Source organism: Phallusia mammillata, chromosome 1 (assembly GCF_965637545.1).
Source record: "Phallusia mammillata chromosome 1, kaPhaMamm4.hap1.1, whole genome shotgun sequence".
NCBI lineage: Eukaryota > Metazoa > Chordata > Ascidiacea > Phlebobranchia > Ascidiidae > Phallusia > Phallusia mammillata.
The window spans coordinates 15016703-15029145 of record NC_137252.1 but is presented as its reverse complement, the minus strand read 5'-3'; the positions used below and the strand labels follow the sequence as shown (position 1 = coordinate 15029145).

Here is a 12443-nt window from a genome sequence, read left to right as displayed (position 1 = left end):
TGCAGTCGAAATAGAAATTTATTACCAGAAAAAAAAGCAAGAAAAAGAAATTTGCGGACAGGTTTCAACAAAGACGTCGACGAATTACACTGATGTCACCTCTGTGGTAAGGAAAAGAAGCAAAAAACTTCAACTAAAATTGCAAACCACAACACAGTCTTTTCCATCCTTCATCATCATTTTGAGACAGTTTGGTACCACAGCACACATAAACTGTCTACTTGGTATGTCTTCTTGCAAATGAAAGATAAAAAAACAAAAATAAATAGAACCAAAAGAGCGCCATGAACTGAAGTCTAAATTTACACACAAAATGAGTAAGAGCTGCACTGTGGCCACAACGGGTCTGCAAAAAAACTCCAGAATGGTGCTTAATCTGAAAATTATCTATTTACTGAAAAAAATTACTGTCATAGCAACTTAGAAAAACAAAGTTTAAAAAATGCAAAATTATGATTGCAAAAAATTCAATTGCTGTGTACTGTTACTGGTATAGAAGATTTTCAGTGGAGTTAGCTTGTTGCATTGTTTTGTGTGAATGTTCCGAGACAGGTGAACACACAGGCACATAGGCCACTGAGTTGGAAAAAAACTTGCATGCATCAGAGTCAGGTAGATCACAAAATTCCACCAGAAGAGTAATTAATATTGTCTTCATTATAAGGGGCTGGCATCTGCCGTGTCCGTAATTCACCAGAAGAGGCAGCCGGATTTTGCCCTAAAGTTCTTGCATACAGGCCAGGATCAAGCAGAAACTGCTGCTGGGTGTTTCGAAAGTAATCCAGCAGTGAAAATCGTGGATCTGCAACAAAAATTAAGTAAAGTTTTGTTATTCTGAGGTTTTCCTTTGAGGAAAATTACCTGTTTGCATTAAACTGTAGCAATGCCTGCCCTGATAATGTTGTAATATAAAGATAATCAACATTTTCACTGTAAGCTTTGCAAAGTATATTTGTAATGTGTCAATAACACTGCTTAAATCAATTTGGTGGCTGAGAAGATGCTTTCTATGCACTACAAGTATAACCATTACCTTTAGGGTAAATTGTAAAGAACAACTTGCTTTCAGGGCCATTTTATCACATTGACTTTAAATTAGGTATAACAGTGCCATGCAAACAACTAAGCAGTTTTCCATGTACAGCAGGGGTGTGCAACCTTTTTCGTCGGTGGTCCATATAACCAATTTCGGACAAGCGAGGGCCACACAATGTTTTTCATGTACCATATTTGCACGTTTTTTTTACCCTACTGTTGGTGCGGCTCACATTATCATGTCGATACTATTTCCACCCCCTGCGTTTTGTTTTATTTTGCTTTCAAAATCAACTTTAAAATGTTAGGTGCAAGTAAGTTTCGTCACAACATTGGCATTCACAACAAAGTAATTGTTTTCTAGACAGAGAGGTATATTACGTCACAGTGCGAATAGAAAACCATAGGTCTGGTTGAATTAAGTTCCATGCACTGGTTTAGCTTATTCTTGTTACGTATAGCCATTTAGGAGATTTACCGAAAACTAGCGGGAATTTTTTGCTAAAATGTGCATTTTTACTTCTTCTCAAAGCTTTGAAGAGTGTTGTTGAGGGCCACACTAAACGGCTTGGCGGGCCGGATTGTGGCCTACGGGCCGCGGGTTGCACACCCCTGATGTACAGCAATGGTCTCTTTTGTACATTTTCTTGTTAATTTATCAACACACATATCATTGTAGCACAATTGCACGCAACATGAAATAACAAGCAACACGATTTGTCACGCCACACACCAGGCCAAACTTTCTTGTTTAATATGTGAATTAACATTTCTCTAAGCATTCTTCTCAACTACAAAACAACTGATTGCAACTTCTCAACTACATCACAACTGAAGAAAACTACAACCACATTTTCTTACACTCATGAATTGTTCCTGCAAGTGCCTTTCTAATCACTTCATTCCGACAAGCCTTGATTAACATCTGCCAGACTTTCTTTCTATGTTGGATAAACTTATTTATACTATCATCCTCCATATAACGCTTGGATTTTACACAAGAAATGTAGCCATTAGGGAAACCAATGATAAAAAATAACTTGTTCTGTCCTTTTGACTCTTGGGTTATATTTATAGCGATATACCATTTCTATTTTGTTCCCACATGCAAATATGTACCCTGTAGCCAGCTTTCATTTTCCAAATAAACATTCAACCTGCCTTAGTCATCTCTAAACGAATTTGGCGCCATGCATGTTTGAATGTGCTTTAGATGTCAAAAATTGCATGCATCATTTTCACACCAAGCCAAAAGTTAGGTATCAGTTATTACCAGTTACATGCAACCTACCCAAATAAGAACCCATTGATAAATAGTCGGTGGGGTTTCCCAACATATGGAGGGGAGGGGTACTGTACCCATTGTGAGGTAAACCCAGCTCTGCATGGGAAAAGCCAGGTGGGGTAGCACTCACCAGAGGAGAGGGGTTGTGAGCAGAAGGTGGTGTGTCAATTACCCCGTTAAGAAGGTATGGTGGGGATGAATGAGATATCACCGGGGGGCGATGGGCATTGGGGTTAGGTTGGGGTTCTGAGGAGGGTTCACTGTGGGGCTGTAAGGTTGGTGAGTTGCATGGATATGAGGGGCTTGAATTGTAGGAGTGGGGTTGAAACACCTGGTTTGGGGAAAAGCTTCGACGGGGGGATTTGGGTGCGAAAAGGGAAGGTGATGATGAAGCATATTGGGGATAAGAAGGGGAGTGGGTGATGGGAGATTTACGGACAAAATGGGGTGAATGTGAATGCATGGGGTTCGGTGATCGGGCATAGGGGGGTGTTGAGCGAAGGACTGATGGGTGTCCTCGAGACGGAAGGTTTTTCCGGACAGGAATCAAGTGACTAGGAACATCCAGAAGCTTTGTATTGATGGCAGCAGGGCTCCCAAGGTCAATGGGTCTGTGTGCATAAGAAAACAGTGCAGACAAACAAGTGAACATAAAACTATCACACATTGAAAGAAAAGCCTGTGTTTTGTGTAAACACTTTTATGTCCAAATAAACCCCTGCCAGATAACTGTGCATCGAAACCAGTGGGGGTTAGAAAAACCCATGCACATTATGGCAGTATTTACTTGCTGTTAACCTTAAAAGTTTATTGATGAATCTGATGTAAGGAGAGGGCACGCATGTTAGAGTCACAGGATTGCCACATCATCTGGGATGCTCCATTCAATTGAGCCCTGTTTTGTTTTAGATACCAACAGTTTACATAATGAGGTGTCAAACCTACTGATATTTCAAAGTTTTACAGAAATGTGATTCTGAGCTCAACATTGAATATCCAAGTAGTGATGGTTGCAAAAAGCACACACACACATAAATCACAGAACTTACGATGATGAAATAGACATGGCAGCATCATCAGAAACTTGCAGTGGTGAAGGAGATGGCAACTTGATTGGAGACAAAGGTTCATCATCACTTGAGTCACAAGTGAGATCGATAACCTCAGGCTCTGGTTTCTTTCTCTCCTCAATTTTGGCAAGTTTTGAACCAGTTTGACTTAGATCTGGCAATTGATTATAATGTCAAACTTTAGACTTTTTGCTTTCACTGGTTTAAACATAAGTTAAAAAGTTACATAGCACATTAAAGCACACAAACACAATCATATATTGTTACCTGGAATGACCCTTTCGTTTGTTTTTCACTAAGCTGCACTAATGGTTACACCCAAACCAACAGGCAGCTTGAAAAACTTTTTTCTTTATCTAGCACTTCAACTTCCAGCAAATATCTTTACTGTTTAAATGTAATTTGCTAACCTGTCTTCGTTTTGGTTATTAACTTTCTCTTTTCTGAGCCTTTGACTTTCTTACTGGTATTCCTGTTTTTGGTAGCTTTCATTTTGTTGACCTTTGGTGGACTTGAATTGTCACAAAGGTCAATGACAACTTCTGCAGGTTTTTGACTTGTGTCTGCTGTAAAATTCAAGTTAATGGCTTAAGAAAGAGTAGAGTTAAACTCTTTGCCCTGGAGCTCATGCTTAGTTGCTGATACTTTGCCATATCCCAAACATTTGGCTTTTTCACAAGAAATGATGTGTTAAATCAATTGCTGTGGTAAGTCATTCCTAAAACTGCAAGTTTTTCATGTTAAAACTTTTCCTTCAAAAAAACCTTGCAATGATTTTTCAATGTCACTGGCTATACTTGGATATCAAAACATTAGGTGGTAATAAAACTTAGAAAAGTACAAGCCAATAAGATTTTTAATAGCACATACCTATTGGTTTTATGGGTGTGCCTATCACTAGTGTTTCAGTTTTCTTTCTGCTTGTATGCCAGCTGCCATCTTCTTTGAAGGTAATTTCCTCTGCGTCGCAGCTCTCCAAAATTTTCTGGAAAAGCTCATCAACAACCAAACTCTTGTAAGCAGCAGGTTTGTCACACACTGGGCATCTCCAGGTTGGTTTTCTGGAGACAAAATACACCCGTATTTCATTGTTTGTTTATTTTGCCATCGACATGGACCCTAAAATAAGGACAACCGAAAAATCATTTTTCATACCAAACGAAACAAACTCTTCTGAACAAATCTTTGCAGTTGCATAAGCTACGACATACCACATGCCATAATTGTTTCCAAATAAATGCATGTCTGACCATAAACATTGTTTGTAGAAAATACTTCAGGCATCTTACAACAGATCAGGTCTAGGTTAACTTTTACTTGTAGCAGGGATTTGACTCGCAATTGTTGAAAATAAGACAAAATAAAGACAATCAATTATTCTAAGACAGTGCTCCGCAAGACGGTGCTGGGTGTGTCGCCACTTTTTGTTTTAAATTTGTTTTTGTGTATATTAACATTATAGCAAATGATACAGTTCACAACACCAAACTAAAGCTACACTACTCACTACACATTCGTGTTTTATTACGTCATAATATACTTTACAACGGCTTAATGCAGCGGTCTCAAAACACGCGGCCCGGTGTGAACCCATGGAGGTTTTTGTGCCGCCCGCGAACTAACTTTAGGTGTTTACCTCAAGCGGAATGCCCTGTTAGACCACTGATTTTAAGAAACAAACATTCTTTATTAGTAATGGCTAGAAATGGAAATAGTTTCTCCTGTTAAAAACGTGCGTGAAAAAAGGTTGCGGAGCACTGTTCTAAGACACTGCCTTTCAAAGTAAGGACAAATCTGAGAAATAAGAAAGGTATGACAACCCTGGTTGTAAGTAACACTATCAAAATATCACACAGTTGCACTAATCACCCATTTTTCGCAAGTAACTAAATATCTTTATGCAGATGTGCATACTTTAGAAATATCAACCTGACAAAAAACTGAATCAGACAGTAACTCACTTTTCATTCATTTTGAGAAAAAGTCGTGCATCAAAACATTGTAAATGATTACATGTTTGTGGCCTGATAGGAAGACTCATCCTCATTTTGCCCAGCTGTAAAATATAATGTACATTGGTCAAAAAACAACACGCAGATGTTTGAAGGAAATCTATTGCGTTACCATAGATAACTTTACATGCCAAAGTAGGTTATCTGTGGTGTTACACACACAGGTTATAAATATATTAGATCGAGCTTGTTCAGAATAGTTGTACGCGTAACACTAAAACATATAAACTTGCTAATTCCCCACTTCACAAAATAGGGGCAAAAAATGTCCAAAATCCTGCACAAACACAATTTTAAACCATAGCATATGTACCGTAATTTTCCGTGTATAATGCACAAAATTTAATTAATTTATTGTCCTAAAATCTAGGGTGCGCATTATGCATGGGTACAACAATTTTTGAAGAAAATCTGCCTCGAAATAAAACTTGAAATCAGACCTTTCTTCTTGTTTGTTGTCAATCGCGCATCACATTTAGCCATCCTGCCCAACACACTTAGTCAGTAAAATTCATAATTGACGACACATCGTTTGATGCGATGGTGCAATCCTTGATGGTGTGTTATTGTCAAATACTGCACACTGCCCATTTAGCGACAACGTAAATGATATCATTGCCGATATGCAACGGATCGAACTAAAATTTTGTATATAAGTTTGAATTTAATTATTCTGATTTTTAGGTATTTTAATCTGATACATATTAAACTTCATTTGTGTTTTAAAAATAAAAATGTTCTCTGCAAGTATTAAGATCGGTTCCGCTTGAACGCGACCAGTAAGATCTCGTTTGCTGTCACGATGTACCCTACACAAATCCTAAACATTTTTCGCTATCGAGTTTGCGAGCGCATGCGCAGTGATATTGACCGGCAGAATAACATCCGGTTGTTTCAAAAGATGATCTTTTTTCTGAAATAATTTTACGTTTAAGGATTTAAGAGTAAAAATTTGGGTGCGTATTATACATGGGTACAGGCTTTTTTCCAGCATCGACATGCCATTTTTAGGGTGCGTATTATGCACGGGGGCGCACTATACTTGGAAAATTACGGTAGTTTTAATCAAACAGAGCCAACTGTATACTCACAGGACAGAGCAATGAAACTTCCAAGCTGGTTGTGGAAATATCAGAGTCGCCATCAACTGCAAGCTTTCGTTGGATGCTCGACCGGGACTGGTTAGCACTGATGATTGCTCGCTTTTTTAACTTGTTATAAAGATCTTCTGCTGTGACTTGGCGGACAATGTTTATTGCGGCGACATAATGCTAAAACATTGAGAATGTGGTTAGTGAGTCCAGTGGTAAAGCAATATTGCAAGAAACAGAAACAAATTCTTCCATACATATATATTTAAACTTAATTCTGAAAGCAAGGTCCCACTTGAACCAAACATTACTGAAAACTTAGATGTTAGCACATGTACCTCAAAGCCAAGTTTTGTATTTATTAATGAATGCCTTTTGGTTTTGACCCTTTTTTAGTAACAGTTAATTCGGTTTTGCCACCTTTTGTGTTTGGTGGGCATATTCAGAATAACAGTAAAACTGACTGCCCAGTATTGATATTTTGTTTCACACTTGAAGTTCCATTTCCTAGAATAATAGTGCTGGGTATTCTGTTACCATCTACTTTTATAAACACTACTATTGGTCATTTAAACGAAAGAAATATTTGGTACCATCGATCAAGTCATTTACACACATATTCATTTAATGTCTGGTTCATAATTAGTTTGTTTTTATTATTACCTTGCCAGAATCACTAGACCACCGAATATCTAGAACATTTGTTTGGAAGCTGGAGGCATAGCATAGTGTTGTGATGTTTATTGGCAGGTTTGGCCGTTTTGGATCAACACCAGCCTTGGTGGGTGGCACAAATGGTGGTAAATGTGCTGCAATGGCGTTCACCTACATGAAAATAACATTTCTCCATCACAACATTATTCAAAATATCTGTCTATTAAACATGCATTACAGCCATAGGCGTCGATTCCCGGGGTGGCAGGGGTGGCGTTCCTCCCCACTAAAAATCTCTGGGGTGCAGCCATTATAAAATAGCTATGCTGCCACCCCAGAAATTGCCTGACTGTATTCATATTTGTGCATTACAGATATGGGTTTCTTTCATTTATATGCGCTCTTTCTAATGGTCGATATATTTCGAGCATGTGCAAAGCAAGCTCCGCGAAATCTCTTTTGTTTTTAAACAACGCATGGGGAAAACCCATTTTGCGGGTAGAGCTACTAACACGATAACGCACACGACATCCAAAGTCGATTTGGTTATATCTCCAAAAATGCTTACGGTTAGGGCTATTAGGGTCGGGGTAAGGTATTAGCACTTAAAATTCAATAAAACTAACGCAAAAAATTAGTTACTAATGTAAAAAAATTAAAAACTTATTTCCCAACCCAACCCATTTATAGCTGCTAAATAAAAAATTCAGCTCTTTACGCCCCCTAATCGACTTTGGGTGTCGTGTGCGTTATGGTGTTAGTAGCTCTACCCATTTTGCGCTACTCGCTTCAGTGATTTTCGTCAAGTTTGCTTCTCCAGGGCAAGTCTGAACAAGACGTAACAATGGCAAATTTCATGATTTTATGTGTTCTAGAATCTAGATGATAATTAGCAGTTGGGGATTACATTGTTACATAGACTGTTCCATTTCCACGCACGAAAAATTTAATTGCAGCGGCCACCCATGTGCGCAAATTTCGTGTCGAAACTGCAATGCCGATTTAATACCTTTGCAAAATTGAACATGTAAAATTAATTTACAGTTCTCTGTTTTTGCGTTGTGCGTTATGTTACCTTTTGAACCACACTACTTCAGATAAGTAACGCTATCCAGCACGAGATACACTTTTCCTGCCACTAACCAGTACACTGTTGTGATTACATCACTAACGCTGCACAACTAGATGGACGATTTGTGACGTGACTTTCATGGTTGTTACGTCCAAGTTAAGCAAGATTGCGTACAGAGTAATATACCTGTTTATACCCTGTCAATATCCACGAAATGCCATCTTCAAACCTTAACGTGTATCGTAGTGTGGTTTAAACTACCTAACCAAATTTTGCCACCCCGCAAAAGAAAATTTATGCTAAAAAATTGACGCCTATGATTACAGCATCTGTGAATCAGGACAATTTCTGTAATAAAAAATACACTGACTGATTTGAGTGTACATAAATTGTCGCTAAGATATGTCAATATACGTAATGGAATCATTCATGGATCTGTTGAGCATTCATGGATCAGGCTATATTATGTATTTAGTACATCCTTAATTTAAACATACATTATAGTTTTTTATAGTATCTGCAGAGGTAGAAGCATTAGCACAATATATATGACCACAAATTTAGACTTCAATTTGGTAAGATATTTTCCAAGTGCTTACACTAAGGACAAGGTGTCTTTATTAGATGACCTTTTACACACTTTAAGTGCACAGTAAGTTAATGCGTCTAAAATGTTATTTTATACACCCCCTCCAAGCTTAAGGTGGTGCTTTAAGAGGGGTCTGCAAACCAAAATCTAATCCTTATACAAGTGATTCAACAACAACAGAGTTCAGAAACCATTTTTACAGCTTGCTAAAACAATTTTGTGATGTAATTGTTTTACTAGCTTGTGATGTAACAGTTTTGCTATTAAGTTGTTTTTCTAAAACTGTGCACAGTTAAAGAAACATGGCCTACATGTATTTGCCAACTGTTCAACTGTGATGTAATCTATTTGTTAAAGTCTTTTATTTGTATCGATTGCTCAACCATTATGATCAGTGTTAGTGTATCTGAACATACACATAATATCACTGCTTTGAAAAGGACTAAATCAAAACAACCAAGCTTAGACAGAGATTAAAAGAAAATTGTGGCATACCAACCTTTATGTGAAGGTTTTGGGGAAGAAGATCTGATTGTTCTGTGGTTGAATCCAGCAAACAAATTCTAAATAACATCAATATATTACTTCACCACATTTTAAACAGTGTTTATAGAGCAAAAAAGCTGAGTATGTTACAATTCATAAGGTACAGACTTTCAGGAAGTAGTCAAAAATTCTTACCGGAATTGAATTTGCAGTGATGAATGTTTGGTGAAATATTTTTTGGAATCATGACTTGAGCGATCCCCACACAAATCATGGACTTGTTGTGAGGTAAAACGAAAAATAAAACGCTCCTCTTTAATCAGTCGCCCACTGTAACCATCTAATTTAAAATAAGAAATTTAAGCTTGCAGCAAACTGCGTTCATTACTTGGTGATAGATTATACGTTATACGTAAGGTGTTTTTCTTTTGCTCATAGTACATAGGTTGTCCCCACACAAATCTCCACACAAATCATGGACTTGTTGTGAGGTAAAACGAAAAATAAAACGCTCCTCTTTAATCAGTCGCCCACTGTAACCATCTAATTGAAAAAATAAAATTTAAGCTTGCAGCAAACTGTGTTCATTACTTGGTGATAGATTATACGTTATACGTAACGTGTTTTTCTTTTGCTCATAGTATATAGGTTGTACCCCTTAATAAAGATGGTAATCTCTAGTGAAAAAGGAGAGTAAAATCATTAATTAAATCAGGTAAAAAAAATAACAAAAACAGATATTCATAAATATTAGCATAGGGTCAATTGTGTACATTAGGTAAAAATTCGTTTGCTGTTGTTCAATAATGAAAACTACTGGTAAGGGCTGCCTCCAAGCCCTCTGAAAGAAAAAAAAGGGCCATGAGCCTCTGTTGAGAAACACTGGCAATACCGAAAAACATATGACAAACTCAAACAGGTACTTACATAACGGGGACGGATTAAGAACAGCAGAAACAAACTCATAGAATGGCAGTGGACAAAACTTTACTTTGACTCCCTTTTCTTCCTCTTTCGCCTGACTTGAGTTGTTATTGTTATGAGCAGTATCTCTGTTACAAAACAGATTGAAAAAAGGTAGATATATATATTTTTTTTTGGCATATCTGGGCACCAAGCTAAATTTTACTAAACATAGAGAAAAGATATTTGCTCAAGATTTTATTCCTGAATAAAAAAACACCTAGGAACACTATACACGGACTTGAAAAGTAGTTTAATCACAAACATTACTGCCAAGGTAGTGGTGTATATAGAATACATCGTTCAGACGTTTCGACAATCTCTGTTGTCATCATCAGTGCACTGAACGATGTATTCTATATACACCACTACCTTGGCAGTAATGTTTGTGATTAAAAAACACCTACTTCCAGTAAAACGTTTCTTACCCAAGGTGGTTTTTGTCATGATTTGTATCCTGACTCCTGTTCATAGAATGGGGGAATCGCTTTCCATACAAGTCGACGATTTTTGACCGTATCTTCAATACACATAGTATATACAGATCAAATAATATTTACCCATTAAAATATCCATTAAGAACAAAAGCACAAAATCCACGCATTATGTTGGTGCCAAGGTGTTGGCAAAGTAAAAGTGGGAAAACCGTTTTATTGCACGAGCAGAAAAAAAAGTTTAAAACCAAATTTCTTTTCTGTTATTAATGTTAGACCACTGCATGAATTAAACCACAAATTTTGTGTTTATAAAGCTAACCGATTTGTTGGTGCCACTAGATCGAATAAGTTGAAGGGCACGAGACATTAATTCATGTTTCCGGCCACTTTTGTTTCTGCCAGCGTGGCCTAGAAGAACCTGAAGTTCCGACACCCGAAAACACATCACCATGTTCTAAAACAAAAAGTACAAACATCTTAAAGTGCTTATGAGAAAACTGTTCCCTTAAAATCACACAGTGCAAAAAAATATAGAGTGCAAGCAGTGCAAGAAGAATTTTGTACATATAGTTTGGAATGCCTAAAGCAATCAGGAATTATGCATCATATTAAAATGACACTGACCTTCATTTCCGAGTCAATGTCCACCTGAGTGGACGTCATTTCGTTGGAATTCAGTTTGCTGATTTTTTTTCACAGTGACGATGCAATAAATTGTTTACTTGCATTAATAATGTCATTGATTAGCTTTGCTATACAAATATATTTGACAGATTATTTGAGAAAACAACAAAAGTATAGTTGATAAAATATCCGGGATATTAGTTATATATTGGCACAATGACAAGCTTGGAATGTTTTATGATGTGGTTAAAAAAACAATACCAAAACACAAAAATAGTTATAGCTTCCAAACTTCTTCAAAAGGATATGAGTGCAAAACTTTTATTACAAAAGTTCCCAAATCTACAAACTTAATACAATAGAGGCTCTAAAAACCATGAACATAACAAACCATTCATAAGTTTGGTCTAATGACCATGGTTTAAAAAAAAGTTGAACACACATTTTAGTGTTTATCCCCACCTAAATACAAGTGTGGTATACGTAAGGTTTTTTTTAAAAAAAAAAGCACACAGTGATAAGATTTTACAATACAGACTCTAATGACACCAAGAACAACACAAATAAAAAACTTTTTGTTATACCATCGTAGTAATTTAACTTGTTAGTAAGAATTAGCCGCGAGTTTAGAGGAACTACAAATAATAAACTATACTAACCTACAAACCACAGAAAAACAAAAGACAGGGGAACTAATAAAGTGGAACGATCCAACACCTCCCCAGTTAACTTTCTTCCGCTTAACTGCAGCCATATTCACAAAATAACGTATACTTCGCTTTCGCTTTTTACGAAAAAAAATCTAACCACGGAAAATAAAGTAAAATGTAATCTGTGTAAAAACGCGTTACAAACTAGTAGAAACTACATATCATCTACAACATATGACGGGCCTGATTTAGTTTTTATTTTGTGGTATCAATAGTATTGAAATGCTATTTTTGACACAAAAAAACGCATACGGTACCAGTTACCGGTGGTTAAAAAGATTTAACTCGACATCTGTCGTCTAATACTTCTCCGCCACAATCAACTTCTTGACGATAGAACCAAAAATTATATTTGCAACCAAGAGTAAAAAATATTTTAGGTTCAAGTTCAGCGAATGCCATAACTGCTTCAACT

General features: G+C 36.9%; 1 protein-coding gene across 1 annotated transcript; it reads right to left on the bottom strand.

The window, feature by feature from the left end:
- On the bottom strand, positions 1–11480 carry LOC145208902 (E3 SUMO-protein ligase PIAS2-like). The gene is made up of 13 exons (XM_080079151.1): positions 11319–11480; positions 11014–11148; positions 10686–10777; positions 10222–10346; positions 9490–9634; positions 9308–9371; positions 7157–7318; positions 6494–6673; positions 5352–5446; positions 4261–4451; positions 3370–3544; positions 2327–2931; positions 1–802 (listed from the first exon to the last, which is right to left on the bottom strand). Exons 1-13 carry the CDS (start codon positions 11355–11357, stop codon positions 618–620), a joined length of 2193 nt encoding a protein of 730 aa, XP_079935277.1. The 5' UTR covers positions 11358–11480; the 3' UTR covers positions 1–617.
- Between the last annotated feature and the right edge of the window lie 963 nt (positions 11481–12443).